Below are 17,036 nucleotides of genomic sequence, written 5' to 3' on the forward strand. Positions count from 1 at the left end.
CATGCCTTATATACAAGATAACTTGAAAAAGTTTCCGGAATTATGCTAGGTTAGTCAATTAAAGGTGATAAAGAAGGGAACATGTAATGCATATCTTAGCTAAACATGTCAGGAATAGAGAAATATATTCAAACAAATCCATACTTGCTGCAAAGATGACAACAGTTATCATTCACTGAAAGTTGTGTTAGTGAGACAATGTGAAACAGTCTGGCAAAAAATGTCTGTGGAAGAACATACAAATATCAAATTTTGTGTGTTATTGAGGGAAAAACCCCTCTGAGACCTTAAAGATGCTTCAGGATGCCTATGTTGAATCTTCCACAAAGTGTTCTCAAGTTTATAACTGGCAAAAATGCTTTTGAGAGGGACAAGAAAGTATTGCTTTTGATTTTTGAAGTGGTCATCTGTCAACATCAACTTTTGAGGGAAAAGTGTTGATTGTATGTGATCAGACAGACAGCAGGAATTTCGGTTGAAAGTTGTCATTCCATCCTGCATGATCAATTGAATGCACTATTTGCCAACACACGGTGCCATGAATGCTCGACAGACTTTGTGTGATTTCTACCTCTTCTCGAGTTCCCCTACCTTCTTGAAAAATGACATCAAGGGATGCCACTTCAAGAATGCAGATGAGATTATACAGAGTGCAACATGTGTGTGGCAGGTGGTCACGAGACAGCTTCCAAGAATTTTTTCAGCAGTTACACCATCATTGGGAAAAGTGTGTGGTTGTTGAAGGATAATACTTTATATATATATAAGTATTTAAAATTATGTAATATATATATAAAGTATATAAAATTATGTAATATATATATATATATATATATATATATATTACATATATTTTATATAAAATATTAAAAATTCTCTTTTTTAAAGATTCTTCTTATGTAATTACTCAAACTGTTACTGACTATTGAAAAAAATTATGTAATTACTCAAACTGTTACTGACTATTGAAAAAAATTATTTAGTAGTTTTAAAATTACATTGGCTTATATTTCTGTTTTTTGTAATTCAAATAATTATAAATGTATCAATAAAAGAAAACATTTGTGAAAATAAAAATTTTACATTAAATATTTGTAATAGTTATACATTACATTAAATAAAATGGCATCATATACAAGACAGCTATTTTAACATAATTTGACCTCAAAGCACAATACTTCTATACAAATTTCTTATAAATAAAATTAATGAAATAGAATGTAATCTATAAAAAAAGAAACAAGATATAGTTGATTAAAGAAGTCTCATCATATAAAAATTAATTTAATAGAAATTAAATAAAATTAACAAATTAAAATAACAAAAATTTTGAAATATTGAAAACTCATACAATAGAAAAATTTATATATATTTCCAAAATCAGAAAGTATTGTTACTAAATACAAGCAATATAATGTAAGATTTCTACAGTTGAATGACAATTAAACATGAATTACTTATTAATAAATAAGTTAAAATTTTTTAGTGATTCATTTAACAAATATAGTTGAAAATTTGAAAGAAGTATTACATCTTCAATATTATACAATTCAATTATTATTTTATTTGCTAAGCATTTCTTTTTCTTTATCTAATTTTTCTGATAAAAATTTGGAAGTACGGGAGTTTTTTTAAACTTATAAATATAAACACTGACTCATTGGCTCTATATTAAAAAAGAGATTTATATTTGTAAAAAAAAACTTACAGAAAAACACACATTCATGTAAATATACCTATTATATTTTTTATTTTTATTAAAGTAGCATTTCAAAAGCTTACCCATCACTAAAAGAACCTGTCCATTCTTTTCCACCCCAAGGATTTCTCAAACGTATCATTTGCAGTTTTTCTCGACCAGTGAAATATGACATCAGACCAGATTCACCAATGACAACTTTTCTGACAGCAGTTATTCCATATGCATGGCCTTTTACAAGGCCAACTTCAGTTTGCATTTCCATTTCTTGTTGACTATTTGCCTAAAATATATTTTAAAATTATTTAATAATATAATTAAACACATTTGTATTTCTTATAACAGGGGTGTCAAACTCAAACTCCTTAAATGCCAATTTTTTGTCTCGAGTATGACAGTGGGCCAGATTAAAAATAAAATGCAAATGTAATACTAAGTATAAATAAGAAGTATATAAAAAATGATTTTATTAAAGAAAAAAAAATTATAATTTTTTAAAGTAGAGACGTATTAAACCGAAATATTATTTTGAGGATCCAGAAACTTGACTTCTTCTATGCTTCATTATCTCCTCGATGTTTGGTGTCAACGATGTTGTATTGATTTTCAAAATAGACTGAAGATGTTCATCTGTAAGTCTTGAACAGTATTTAGATTTATTAATCTTTATTGTTGAAAACAACTGTTCACACACATATGAACTTCCAAACATGCATAAAATGCAGGCAACATTGTTTCTTAAGTTGGGATAGCTATTTTGATTTTTGAAGTACTTTGTACAAAATGCCAAAATGTCAACTTCATTGAACTTGCTTTTTAAAGCAGTATCACACTGCAAATCTATTAATTCCATTTGCAAGTAAGTCGGTGCTTTATCAACATCGAATGTAAACAGATCATTAAAAAGAGGAAAGTCGTAGGTATTGAGCTCGCAAAAATCTGCAAAATGACTATCAAATTTAGCAATAAGATCAAGCAAATGGTAAGAAAAATCTGCTAATTTATCTGCATTGTACATGCCGATTTCACAAATGCTAGGGAAATGGTCAAGTTTTTGTTCTCACAGCTGCAATTCCCACAACTTTAATTTTATTTTGAAAGCTTGAACACTTGAGTACAGTTGCGTAACAATTACATCTTTTCCTTCAAATTATTCAAATGCTCTGTCATATCTACTAAGAACGCAAAGTCAAGCCACCATTCATCACTGTGTTCCATCAGTTTGCCCTTTTAAGCCATAAACGTAACAACATGTTTACGCAATTCGAAAAATCATTTAAGCGTTGATCCACGACTAAGCCACTGTACTTCTGCAAAGTAGGGAATATCTGAAAATTTTTCATTAAGATTGTTTAAAAATTGTGTGAATTGGCAGTGATTTAGACCTCTACTTTTAATAAAATTAACTGTTTTAATTATGGGATTCATTACATGATCCATTTTCAGCACTTTAGAGGCCAAGACTTCTTGATGTACAATACAGTGAATTCCAACGAATTTGGGTTGTTCACCTTTAATTTCATTTAAAATTTTGTTCCATATTTTTGTGACAACACCAGCATTTTTACCAACCATGGATGGTGACCCATCTGTGGTAATACTGCAGAATTTTCTCCAATCCAAGTCATAATTTAGTACTAATTGCTCAATTGCTGAGTAAATATCTTGAGTTGTGGTAGTACTCTTCAATAGTATGCACTGCAACAACTCTTCTGTGATGTTAAAATCTTCATTAATTCCATAAATAAATACAGCAAGCTGTGATGTATCTCTGATATCTGTACTTTCATCGGCTGCTAAGGAATACCAGATGAATTCTTTAATTTTATGTTTAAGTTGAAAGTCCAAATTTTCTGCCAATTCATTTATTCTGGAAGAAATTGTATTTCTAGTCAGGGGTATTTCTTGAATGACTTGTTTCTGTGATTGGAATGAAATGTCAGCCACATCTAGCATACATTCTTTTAAAAATTCGCAGTAACTAAAAGCTTTTGATTTTTTAAAAAATGATTGCTGCCCCATAAGTTTAGTTTTCAAAGATGCCAAATTTCGTTGGTAAATAAATCAAACTTGTCTATACGATTCGTTTCATAGTGTCTTTTCACATTAAATTCTTTACAAACGGCAATAATCTTATTGCAAATCAAACAAAGTGGTTTACCATTCCATTCAATAAAAAAATATGAAATTTCCCACTTTGGCAGGAAAAATCACCACTCACTATCAACTTTTCTTTTTACTGACATCATTTATTGAAAATTTTTTACCATTGCAGTTTATTTGACTGAACTCGCTCACCAATAAGAAATTGCAACAAAGTCTCTAATTATGGAAGTGTCTTGAATACTGAACAACATTGCCAGAGAAGTTTAGCTTTTGTGAACAAAAATTTTTTAAAAAGTAGCCCAAAAGTATCCGAATCAAAAAATTCATTTTTAATAACCCAAGATTTGACAACAAAATAAAAAAACAACATTTGTACTTTTCCAGCAAAAATAAATAATCTTGTTTAGACGGACTTTGAAGTTCAAAAGATGAAATAGAGAAAACATAATGTAAACAAGAAATTAAACACAAAAATAAATCAAATAAAATTAATATCTCTAAGTAATATGAATAAATAAATAAATAAAAATAATAATAATTGGTTCAACAATTTTGTTTATTATGTATTTGTTTAAATAAAAAATATCACATTTTCTTTAGTATCAACATAATAAAAAATAAACAAATAGCATTATTGAATTAATGTCAGGGGCCACAACTAATTGCCTTGAGGGCCAGTCATGGCCCGCGGGCCGTATCTTTGACATCCCTGTCTTACAACAATACATTTCTCATAAAATGCTTTAGATATGTTAATTAAAAGTATACAATACCATAAACTGAAAATTTAATGGAATTTAACTCTTTTAGTCATAATGAATGAATTGTATCTAACAATGCATATATATAAAATAATTGATATTAAATTTAGGCAAGTTTTGCAATGTATTAGAAAATTATACAAAATCTAACTCGATCTACTGTATATCTCAACAATTAAAATCTTAATATGTTTAAAGTAGTAATGACACTATGTAGTTACATAGAAATAAATAAACCTATATCATTGATTACTGATTCAGAATGAATTGAAAAAATTCTTAATGAAATACAAATTTTACAGTTTGAAAATGTTTTCATAACTTTCAAAAATTACTAAAAATTTTATCACATAATTATCTTTATCAATTATATAATGAGATCAGAAAAAATAAATAACTACTTTACTATTAGAGTTTTGAGATTGTTAAATTCAATCTCAAAGCAATGATAATTTTTGTAACTGCTATCTGAAAAGAATTGAATAGATTCTGATCAGACTTTCAGACTAGCTGAATTTAGAATATCATAAGAATCTATTCTCAATTTTAACTACGTTCTTTGTTTCAGTGAATGAAGTTATTGAAACACGGTACATACAGTAGTAAAGAAAACAGTAAAGAAAGATTTCATTGTTTCACAAAAAGCCCAATAGAGAAGTTTAAGGTATGAAGCTGTTAGAACCAATTATATTATATTTCACAAAGAAGGATACTTTAGATTATTTATGTAACTTAAACTATTGACATTTTATATGGTTTTTACAGTCCTGTATGACCCACAGGACTGTAAAAATTCATACAAAATATACTAAATGTATTAAGTTGAATTTTTTCCTAGAATTAATTTCAAATTAGCAAGAGTTTCTTGAAATCTAGTCAAACCTCATAACTTGAAACTTTTTAATCTAAGTCTGAATTATTTTTCCCTGACTGATTCGAGTTAATGAGGTTCCACTATATTAAGTTCTGTGAATATTGTCAGTGCTTTGCCTAGTGAAACAGCTTTAAAACAGGTGGATAAGTCTATTTCAAATGAAACAAACTATGTCCTTAGATTGCTTATTCAGCTGTATTAAAGCCAATTTACCAGGCAATGTACCCTTTGTTCATGAGTAGGTTGCCAGTTTAAGTTGCCTTAACTTGGATCCAGACCAATTAATTAATTAATTAACTGAGGGTGAGATCAGACAGAGATCTGGGTAGTGTAAATGACAATGCATCTGCACAGTAAACAGGAGTTGTGGGTTTGAATCCTGCACTGAGGTGATCATCTCTTCCAGAATATTCTAAAGTAAGTTCATTTATATCTAATTATTAAATTTAATAAGAGATGGTAGCCTAATTGTCTACCTCTAGCCAAATTACTTAATAATTAATTAGCCTTAAAAATAGTTTGATAAAGGAATCTGGCTGGCTATTTGATATTTGAAGTAGTTGTTGGGTAGGTTTATATATTCTCCATAACTCAAACTGCCCATTTTTCAGTCTCTTCAAATTTAAGATTTAAAGATTTTATATATATATATACACTTACATGTAAAGCACAACACATCAATGAATGCTGTTCTATTTCTTTCTTCATTCTTTTGTATAATTCTGTCCTTTTTACTTCATCATTACTATAATCATCTTTTTGTAATTCAATCACTTCAGAAATACCACCAGTGAAATCAATTAAAGCATCAGATAAATTTCCACCTTCCAAACATTCATAATTTCCAGATAACCTTAAAAAATATATATATATAAAAATTAAATCATTTATTGATTATTCTTAACAACTAAATTAGTTTTAAAACTACTTAAAATGGCCAAATCACTGAGGTAGTTAAGGTGTCAGCCTACTACTCTAAGGGACAAGGGATTGAATTTGGGCAAACAGTTCCAGAAATTTTTTGGGAGTGGCCTGTCTCAGATATGTCAAGTTCCCCCTCCCTTACCACCTAGCTGTCTTCATTCTGGGCCTGGTAAATTCATAATGAATATTAAAAAGGCCCTCTTGGTGTCCATCGAGTTTCCATTCTGAGTAAAAAGAAAAACAAACCCTAAAAACAAAATTAAATTATATGTATCAGGTCAGTCCATAAGTCCATGAGCATTTTTATGACCTTCAGAAAAATCTTGTTTTGCTGTTAAAAATGTCAGTCTAATGTGATAATTTTTACACTGAAGTGTTAAATTGGATCTCATTCATATAATACTGTTCAGAATTGTGAACATTTCAGTTGTTTATTTTCGTTAAAATGGAAGTAACCGATGAATATAAAAGACATGTTTTATACTTTTTATTTTTAAGTGGTGAGAATGCTACAAATGCAGCTAAAAAAATAAATACTGTAAATAATCAAATCGTTATTAGTGCAAGGATTGCGCAGAAGTGGTTTGAAAGATTTAGAAACAATGATTTTAGTGTGGAGGATAAGGCTCGTACTGGAAGACCCGTTGACTTTGATGATGATGCTCTCTCTTTTGTAGATAAAAATACGCATGAACTTATGGACTGACCTGGTACAATATTTAACATCAGTTTACTGACATCAACTTTACAGGTACTCCTCACTTTATGACCTATCTGCTCAATGACCATTCGCACTTATGACCAATCGAGTTTCGACCTGCAATTCAGGGAATTCCCTTTCTCAGCTTGAGTGTCGGTTAATGGCAAATGGTGACATGCACACTAAGCGTACTATAATAGGCTAATAGCATACTATAATAGTCTTTTTATGAATAAATTTGAACTTTGTTGCATAATTTGTATAATTTTACAACAATCCTATATTTCCGGTGCAAGTTCCTTGCTTATCGACCAATTTGCTTAACGATGTAGTCATTGGAACAGAACTTGGTCGTAAAGTGAAGAGTACCTGTATTGTTAAAAGTATGTTATATATTCCTTGTATTTTTCATAATTCTTGTATTAATAGAGAGCAATTCTTAAAAGAAATGTTTTTTAAATCTAATATACAAAAAAGAAAGTTAGTTTGTTCTTTATACATTTTAATATGGGAGACAATCTTCTGATCCAGGAGGAGGAGGTAAATGACTACTTTTATTCAAATTAGTTTTGACTCCCATCTGCAACAGATCCCCTTTCTATTTGGCTAGTAGGATGGTGGCATTTAAATACAAAAATTATTTAAGTTAACAGCAAGCACAAAATAGTACTCTTCAAAACCCAAAAAATGTGAGTTTAACTATTTGGTCCATTTTTTATGAAATTTGATTGATTGGCCATTACCATGTCATACTGTGTCATTCAAGGTATCATACTAGGTATCATTCAAACCGGGAATGATACATTATATTTAACCATTAGAAAAAATTTGGATGTCTTGAATTATTTTGTACAGACAAAAGTCAACAACTAGTTTCTGTTAAAAACATCAATTCCTGTTTACTTGAAACACCAATGCACCATTTTCTATTATCTGAGTATTGCAATAAACATAAACAATGGTAGGCTAAAGTAACCAAACTCTTAATATGGTTTTCATTTTAATGTGGTGTTGTTCTTACTTTTTGTCAAGGCAGCACAAGGCACATCAGCTAGTTTACATATATTTTTTGAGATTTTTATATTATATTATTAATAAAAATTTGATATATTTTATGAATTTGCCATAAAATACAAACATCAAAACTGTACAAAAATAAATTAGTTTTATTTTTTGATAATTTTTAGTCTGCATATTATAAAATAAATGCAATTAATTTAATACATTTGTTAAGAATAATACAATATCTAAAGGTTTTGAGATTTATTGTATTAAAAAATAAGGAAAGCATAAGTTTTTTGTCCATAAGCAATAGTTTTGAATAAAAAAAAAAAACATATACAAATTTCAGCAACTTCATGAAATAATATGTAAAAGAAATCATATTTAATTTTAAAAATTTGATCCATATAACATTTTGTAAAAAGCTAGATTATATCAATACAAATAACACAACATATTTAATTTTTTAATATTAATAAATAATATGTAAAGCACATTCTACTTACTTTGCATAAGCTTTTTCAAGAAGAGCACCCCAAAATTCATTCTTTTCTCTTGAATGCATATAAATCAACTGTCCATTCAAAGTAGGAAGTAAATCATCAATGACAACATCAATCCATTTACCAAATCGCCAGAATCGAAAATGAAATATACCAGCATAATTATTTGTATTTTCAGGATCCCATTCTTGTTCTTTATAATCAGGTATTACCTAAAATTAATTGTACTAATTGTATTATCTGTTACAAAAATTTATAAAGAGAGGTTTTTTTTTGTTCATAAAAATGTAAAATTTAAATTTCTATACAATATTTTTGAAAATAAAAGAAATCTACATTTTATGTTTATTGACTAAATATACATTTCAGCTTATGAAACATGGGATTCACACTTGCATCAAGTCATAAAGGAGTTGAGCAGTATACAAATTATTGTTCATTTAAAACCTCTGAATAATTTCTTATAGTTTAAAGGGTTATTTTGGATCTTCCATGTTTTCTGTAAACAGTCATGCACTAATCAGCAAGGATATATGGTAGTTTGGTATACTAAACACTCATGTTCATCTTCCCATACAATTGGTTTTGTCATTTGTATTGATGCAATCACTACCTTGGGCTACATATAACTGGTAGATTAAGTCCTCGCAGAAACTGTGTACTCAAGGCTATCTGGGTGATCAGATCCAGTTCTGTTTTAGTATCTGTCAAGTTGGAAAATGAGTGTGCACTTTTTAATTAGTACTCTGAAGGCAGCAAACTTGTAACTATGATATTGGAGCACACAGTATGTAAAATGGGCAGGAGTCAGGTTTGTGATAAATTGTGGTCTCAATTCAGTCAACAACGAACCAGACATTGATATCCTTATAATGGGCTTCTGCATTAATCATCTGCTCAACATCTAGTGACTGCCTATAAAGGTTGTCATTCATTTATTGTAAGAATGTATTAATGTCAGATTTTGAATGCCAAGTAATGAGGATGTTATGTACCTCTTATATATAAAGATGTTTAGAAGAAGGCTTGGGAGTACCTCATTCTCAAAGAGGTGCACAATGATTTCACAAAGGTCTCCTGCTAGGGGCTTCCCTTGGAGACTTCCCTTTTTTGGATGTATTATTGTCAAATTAAAAACAAGATGAACACTGATGTGCCAATTCCAAGATTTGCCAGTGAAAGGCACTGCAGTGGGCAGGAGTCAGGTTTACAAACTGACTCCTGTCCACTGTAGTGCACTCAAAACTGTTAAGATTTTGCACTGATTGCCTGAAGAATTGAACAACTTCATTTTTCAACAAATGTATTACATTTCAGAACAAAATGGGTAAAAAACAAAATTCTATAGTCTCATGATAGAATTCAAGAGATCCAATTCAGAAAGTTCTACAAAGGAAGAAGCCAAACATAAAGGCAAAATAAAAATTGATTATTTTTGTTTATTCTAGACTCAGAGTTGAACAACCTCTAAACTAAAAATTTTCTGTAGGATGGAAGAACGTCAAAAAAGTCAGTAAACAGAAGTTTGTAGTGCCCAAGAACTTCAAAGTAACAGAAGTTTGAACTAGGCTAAGTCAAGATGACTAGAATTAGAGAAAGTCACTAATTAGTCTTAATGGTTAAATGTTTAGTTATTGATGATCACAAGCAGAAGATGGATTAAATGGAACAATGTTCCAAGACAACACTGTTCCACTAAGTGGTTCCTCTTCAGTTGTTATTTGTAAATTTGTAAAACTATGTGTGAACATTATTTCAACAAGACTGTACATACATCTATAAATAAATGTATATTATTATATTAAAATAAATGAGCATACAAATTCAGAACAGAATGTATAATGTTCTTTGGAACTGAAAACAGATGGTTAACTGAAAAAAAATACACAAATTTAACTAAAACATATTCACTTTTCTGATTACACTTTTTGTATACAACCACTTCCACAGTCCTAAAGAATATTAACATATTTATCGTTAATAATATTACCTTTTAAAAATATAAGTTTTTAGGTCTTCACAATTTCTGCCAATTTTCTTTTCTTTATTATCATAATTAGCTTAGCACAATCAAATGAAACATCATTGTCTTTATCAAAAACAACTTCTGGCAGAATAATTTCATTTCCAATTTCAGAAATTGAAAAGCTGTGTTTCTTTAACTGATTCTTTTCAAACTTTTTTCCTGTCACTAAGACATATTTACAATCTTTTTTTTTGAATTTTTATTTTGTTAGGACCTGATATACTCCTGCTTGCTATAACTTCTTTGTTTTCTTATCACTTCTCACACACATTCATTATTATTCTGAATTTTTAAATTGTTAATAAAATAAGTAAGAGAAAAACAATCATATTTGAAAACTTCTCAAACAATAAAATTCAAAATTATTATAGAAACGATTGAAAATTTGAACAAACACAAAAATGAAACAAAACAAATAATGAAAAGAATAGAGTAAAATTCAGTTACCTAATAAATAATTATTTTCTATGAATTCCTAAAAAGGAAAAGATAACATGATTTGTTTATCTCTCTTCCTTTTTTCTTATTAGAAAAAAGTATAAACCTCTGTACTAGTTAGATTTAGGAAAAAATTTAGTAATTACAATCATTTAGTTAATATTTAAAGATATTAATTTAAATCATACTATACTTTATTCCATAATTCTTTTTCTTGGGCTAATGCAGAACAAGCAGCAACTAACCAGCAGTTACCCAACATTCCTTGGACAGCATCACAGCTGCAAACACCATCAACGAACAACTTCGGGTCATCACACAGTTCCTAATATAAAACAATGTTAAATTAATAAAAATATTTGTATAAAAACTGATTAATTAATTCTATCTAAAATTTATATCTATCAAACTTCCAAAATCAACATTCTGGTATTTAAAAAAAATTTAAAATTCTAAAAATATATTTTATTTAAACTAAAACAATATATAAATTTTTGTAATCTTATGACTGTATAATAAAATAATAAATTTTTAAATTAAGTAGAATGAATTTTTCTTACTTTAGGCAGTTTATAGTCTATGTAATGACTAAAAAGATTTTCTTTACTTGAAAGTGTAAATTTTTAATTGAAAACATACATTTTGTATTGTTTTTAATCAAACTTTCTTCAGTCAATTCATCATCTTTACCTTTCCAGTAAACATTTAATAATCTAAAAAAATTTTTTTATATGTAATTCTCTCTAAATTTTATCATCATCAACCATTTCTTCTAAACTCTTAACCATGCAACTGTTCGCAATTATTCTTTTTAGATAATCTATTTCAGGGATAGTAAATCTATTGCATGTATACCTACCTAAAGTGGCCTGTCAGAAGAATTTGCCTAGCACACAAAATATCATAAGATTTTGTTTGCTTTTTATTGTATAAATTCCACATTTTGTTGTTGTGGTTTTATAGTATATCACCATCCTTTTATCAATTGGCTTTCTCTAGTATATACAGTTAAATTCTTCAAAATTTATTTTTTTATGTTTTATTAGATATTAGTAATTATAATTTTATTCATGTGTTTTATTTCATTATAGGAAAACAAAACAAACTTTTTCATTTTTTCAGATTTATTTGCAAAACATGTTTCACAAACATATATGACAAGTGAGATATTTTTTAAGAATAAAACATTTCAGGCAGATTTCAAAAAATTAATTTATTAAATCAAATAAAATGTTTAAACCAATTATTTTTTCACCTTAAATTTGATTGGTTTGCATTTATTTTATATATATTTTAATAAATTATACAACTTAACTTATATTGACAATTTCTATTTATCAACAGCATTTACAATTTGATTTAAAATGTATTAGTAAATGAACAAGATCCACTAAAGTTTAATAAAAAGTAATAAACATTACAGATGGATACTAGTCCAATCTTCTCTGCTTGCCATGTCCAATCACCAGGAACAACTATTTCCATTGCAGAGACAACCTTTCTTTAGAGGCTATGCCTCTGCACAAATATGCAAAACAGTTTAAAATGTCCACAGGTGACAATCCCAACACAATTAAAAAATATAATTTTCTTTGTAGAAATGGGCTGGCAGAATTACAATTTAATAAAAAGTAATAAACATTACAGATGGATACTAGTTCAATCTTCTCTGCTTCTGTGCAGAGGCATAGCCTCTAAAGAAAGGTTGTCTCTGCAATGGAAATAGTTGTTCCTGGTGATTGGACATGGCAAGCAGAGAAGATTGGACTAGTATCCATCTGTAATGTTTATTACATTTTATTAAATTGTAATTCTGCCAGCCCATTTCTACAAAGATCCACTAAAGAACTAGTGGAGTCCATTAAGGTCTACTAAACCCACTCTACTCTGGGCACCATTTGAGTTAGAGAAGTTTTACTGTATGTAACACTGTATAGTTGATGTATTTCTGTGAAATGTAGAAAATGACAAACTAAAATAATAAAACAGGCATAGCATTTTGAAAACGTAAGTCTACAAAGAATTTTGATGCAGTTTAAAGTAATGAAAGGAAAAAAAAAAAAAAGGAAAAGTAGGGCATGCTAAAAGAAAGTAGGACAAAGTGAACATTTTAACAAAAAGTAGAAAGAGTAGGATAAATGGGAGTCCTGCAATAAAGAGATTGTCCACACTTTATGTAGTGAACTCAGATGTATAGCTGTCAGTTGCTAAGTCATAGATTTTTCAATATGACCTAAAGATAAAACAGCAGAGCTTCTAGACTTCAAAATCATCAATGCCAAAAATTTTCATTTATAAAAATTCAAAATCAACATTTACTGACTACGTTTTTTGATAAACAGAGTACAATCTATAAAAAACTTATGTGAAGAGTAAAAAACTAGTAGTAATTTCTATATTCTGATACTTTAAAGATTATTTTAAAGTGCATCTTCTAAGTGAGTCTACAATTGTGAGAAAGGTACTTGATTTTTGTTGCACAATTGTTCCATTCTATAACAATAAAAATATTTCTAGTGAAAGTAAAGTTTTGTGGAGATCAGTTATGTGCCCTAATCACATGAGTTGGTTCCAGTTGATTTTTTCCTCTTACTCAACAACAATTATTTTTAAAATAAAAAATTTTAGAATTATGAAAAATAAAGAAAAACATAACTATCAAACTGAACCTTTTTCCTTTAGAGACTTTTCCTAATTCTTTTCAAATCAAAAATTTTTGGAATAATAAATGCATTCAAACAATAGAAGATTAATTTGATTAAAAAAATAATAGATTTTGTAAACAAATTTCATTTATTTTGATTTTTCTAATTTTATAAATTAAATAACTTTTTTGTTTAAAAAAAACATTATTATTAAATTATAAAAAGATAAGATTAAATAAATCTTTCTAACCCCTGGTCTTTTCCATTCAATGTTTCCTTCTAACTGCTGCTGTTGAAGATCACTGAAAAAAAGGGATGAATCATCAGCTGAAAAGGTTTTATCTTCAAATAATGTTCCATTTTCTTGAGCTTCCTTTTTCAATGATTCATATTGCTGATTATTAAAGGCTTGATAGTTATCAAATAATCCAAACACCATTGTACTCTCTAAAGGAAATTTTAAAAATTGTATTATTTATTATAGTTTATATATTTTAAACTTTTTTATTATAAAAGAATCTGCTTAATATAATAATTTTGAAACTCAACTATATTAATTACAATAACCTTTTTACTGTTATCAGTAAGAAGGGGTAAATAAATAAAAGTAGAATTAATGGAAATTCTGATTTCATTGATTGACATTAAAATAACATCTTAAAACAATTAAAAAAATGTATAACAAAGATTTATTTAATTATTAATTAATAGTAATGCACACAGTATATCATTGAAGAAATATTAAACTATTGTACTACAAGAAATTAATGGAAAAACAATATTTAATGTTTAAAGCACTGGTTAATATTAAGGATTGGCAAAATTCAGCATTCTGAGACTAGACTCAACTTAAAGAGTCCAAGTTGAGTCTAGATTTTCAAGTTCATGTTTAAATACTATACATCAGTTTCTGCTTATTGAAATGTGGTCTATCTAAAATATTATAATCATGAAATGAAAAAAATCTGTGTACTTTTAAAAGTCCAAATGAAATATTTTTATCTAGTTTAGTTACTTGTTATTTAGGCTATTATATTGAGATTTCATACATTTAGCAAATACAATTAACTAATTAAAATTCATGTCCTGTTTTGCAAACATCTGTTTAATTATAATTGTCAAATTATTATTGTTTGCATAACTTTTTCATAACATTTCAAATGTGTACTAATTGAACCACTATTATATGACACAAGATGTCTTATATAGTAATAAATCAAGTAAATATTTAAAAAGTTTACCATAAATTTGCATAATATTTCACTTGAAAGTTTAGTTTTTTTTTTTACTCTCTTTACTCTATTGCACTAAGAGGTCCATTTTTTCATACCCATAGTGGATTTGACAAGATGGTGAGGAATGAAACCCAACTTATCCATGGCAGACTGACCATGAAAAACTCCTAGAGGAGCTGCTTGTCCCAGACTCAATCTTAGGTTTCCACAGCAATAGGTCCTTAACCATCTTGGCCATCCAGCTGTCAAGTTTCTGCTTCTGACCCAATAGTAAATTACATTCCTTTGAGGCCCTAGGTGCAATTTTATTACAAGGTCCTTTATGTAAAATTGTTTTATTTTTTTTATTTTAAAAAGGCAATAAAATCAATAAAATCTTTAAATAACAACAAGTTTTTTTCTTTATAATATACATCTTATAAACATTCACTAAACTTTTAGGAGGCATATTACCCTTTTTTATATAATTTTTGAGCCCAGAGGTGATGAGGACCTAAGTGCATGCCTAGTGTGCCTATTGGATAATCTGTCACTGTTCTGACTTTGAGAGTGTCTTAAAGAATTTCCAAACTTTTGATTTGTTTGGAATTTTTTACTTCTATTTGTTTTTCTTTTAAATCTTCATAAAATAAATAAACAAACATATACATACTTGTATTTTGTAAATGGCGGTGTTAGATTTGTGGTAAATTGTTTGATTTTTTATGATTTTCTGAACCAGCATGCAATGGTTTTAACTATTTACTATATACAAGATAAATAGCAAATTTCTGCACTGCAAAATCTCAAATCAATTTAAAAATTCTGTTTGACAAATGGTAATGTCAGTATTATAGATATGACAACAAAACTAAGCTAGTTGTATTTTATCTTTACTACTTAGTAAAGATAAAATACAAGTATCATGTTGTCTTTATTAATTACATTTTGTTTCCTTACGTCTTTACTAATAAGGCTTCAATGACTTCTATTTAATGTTGTTAAAATATACTTTTGACTCAGACTCTTCTTAATGAATCTTAGTCAAAGTATTCGGAACCAAAAAACCCTAGTTAAGATCAATAAAGGTTGCATATTATCAGTTATATGTCAAAGCAAGTAGCACAGAAAGATAGGTTTATTTACTTGAAGATAATGATAGCTATAACCAAAATCTGATTACAATAAACAAAATTTTATAAGTCTATTTTAACTTACATAGGAAAGATTAAATTTACTAAAATTCTGATAAAATTAAATGATGATAATACCCACAATTACAAACAATCCAGTAACGAGCCATGTAACTTTCCCGACTGTTATGAGATTTTACTGAAAAAATAACTTTTGTGTTTGTTTTGTCAACTTACGGCAACACAACAGTCAGGCGATGCCTTCCGAGAGTTCATTTTAAGGGTAACCAGCCCCCATTCAGGTGTCACAGACGTGGAGAGAACCTGGAAAACTGCACACGGCCAGCTCGTCTGGGCAAGACGCAAACACACGACCAAACTCCCAGAGTTTGGGGAATGGAACTGCTCGGCCACCGGTATGCCAACTTTTATATTATTAATTTAATCATAATAAATAAAATTGTATGTGGTGCCACCTTTTTTTTTTATTATAAAATGACAGAAAGCTTAAATTGAGGATAGAGACGAGTTTTGTTGAGTTAAAATTATAAATGCTAATAACGAGTAAACTTTTCATTAATTAATAAGTCCAACCCCCGGAGATACAACACACGACTCCCCTATCTTCTCCCCCTTTGATCTTTAAACACCAAAATTTAATGCATTAATGCCCTTTATACACAAGAATTCATTTACTATATACAAGATAAATAGCAAATTTCTGTTAGATCTTTCATCATTTAAATTTGAAGAGAGTAATGAAAGAATATAATACCTTACTATTATGTATTACTTTCTAAAATATAAAGTTGTGTCTTACCCATGTTACAATAAATACAAACAAAAATATAAAAATTAATAACCGTTGATGACTGAAATAAAATACAAATAAAAAAGAAATAAACTCGCCTTTATTTTCTGAATGATTCGATCAAAAAGCATGTGAAAAATTTTGACAGACGATAAACACCTTATGACGAAAGCATTCAAAAAAGAAACAACGCCCTCTAA

The 17,036-nt window shown here is 28.4% G+C and overlaps 1 protein-coding gene across 2 annotated transcripts in view; it reads right to left on the reverse strand.

The window, feature by feature from the left end:
- LOC136971410 (calpain-5-like) overlaps positions 1-17,036 on the reverse strand; it is a 33,290-nt gene extending 16,254 nt beyond the window's left edge. The window contains exons 1-6 of one of the 2 annotated variants that reach the window (XM_067265865.1): positions 16,935-17,036; positions 13,929-14,125; positions 11,227-11,358; positions 8,573-8,781; positions 6,101-6,293; positions 1,783-1,982 (exon numbers count right to left, since the gene is read on the reverse strand). In XM_067265865.1, the coding sequence (XP_067121966.1) occupies positions 1,783-1,982; positions 6,101-6,293; positions 8,573-8,781; positions 11,227-11,358; positions 13,929-14,117 (923 nt within the window). In that variant the 5' untranslated portion in view covers positions 14,118-14,125; positions 16,935-17,036. Of the gene's footprint in view, positions 1-1,782; positions 1,983-6,100; positions 6,294-8,572; positions 8,782-11,226; positions 11,359-13,928; positions 14,126-16,930 lie in introns of both variants that reach the window. The other variant, XM_067265866.1, reaches the window with a different exon arrangement.

This window comes from Centruroides vittatus, unplaced genomic scaffold (assembly GCF_030686945.1).
Source record: "Centruroides vittatus isolate TY-2023 unplaced genomic scaffold, ASM3068694v2 contig_250, whole genome shotgun sequence".
Taxonomy (NCBI): domain Eukaryota; kingdom Metazoa; phylum Arthropoda; class Arachnida; order Scorpiones; family Buthidae; genus Centruroides; species Centruroides vittatus.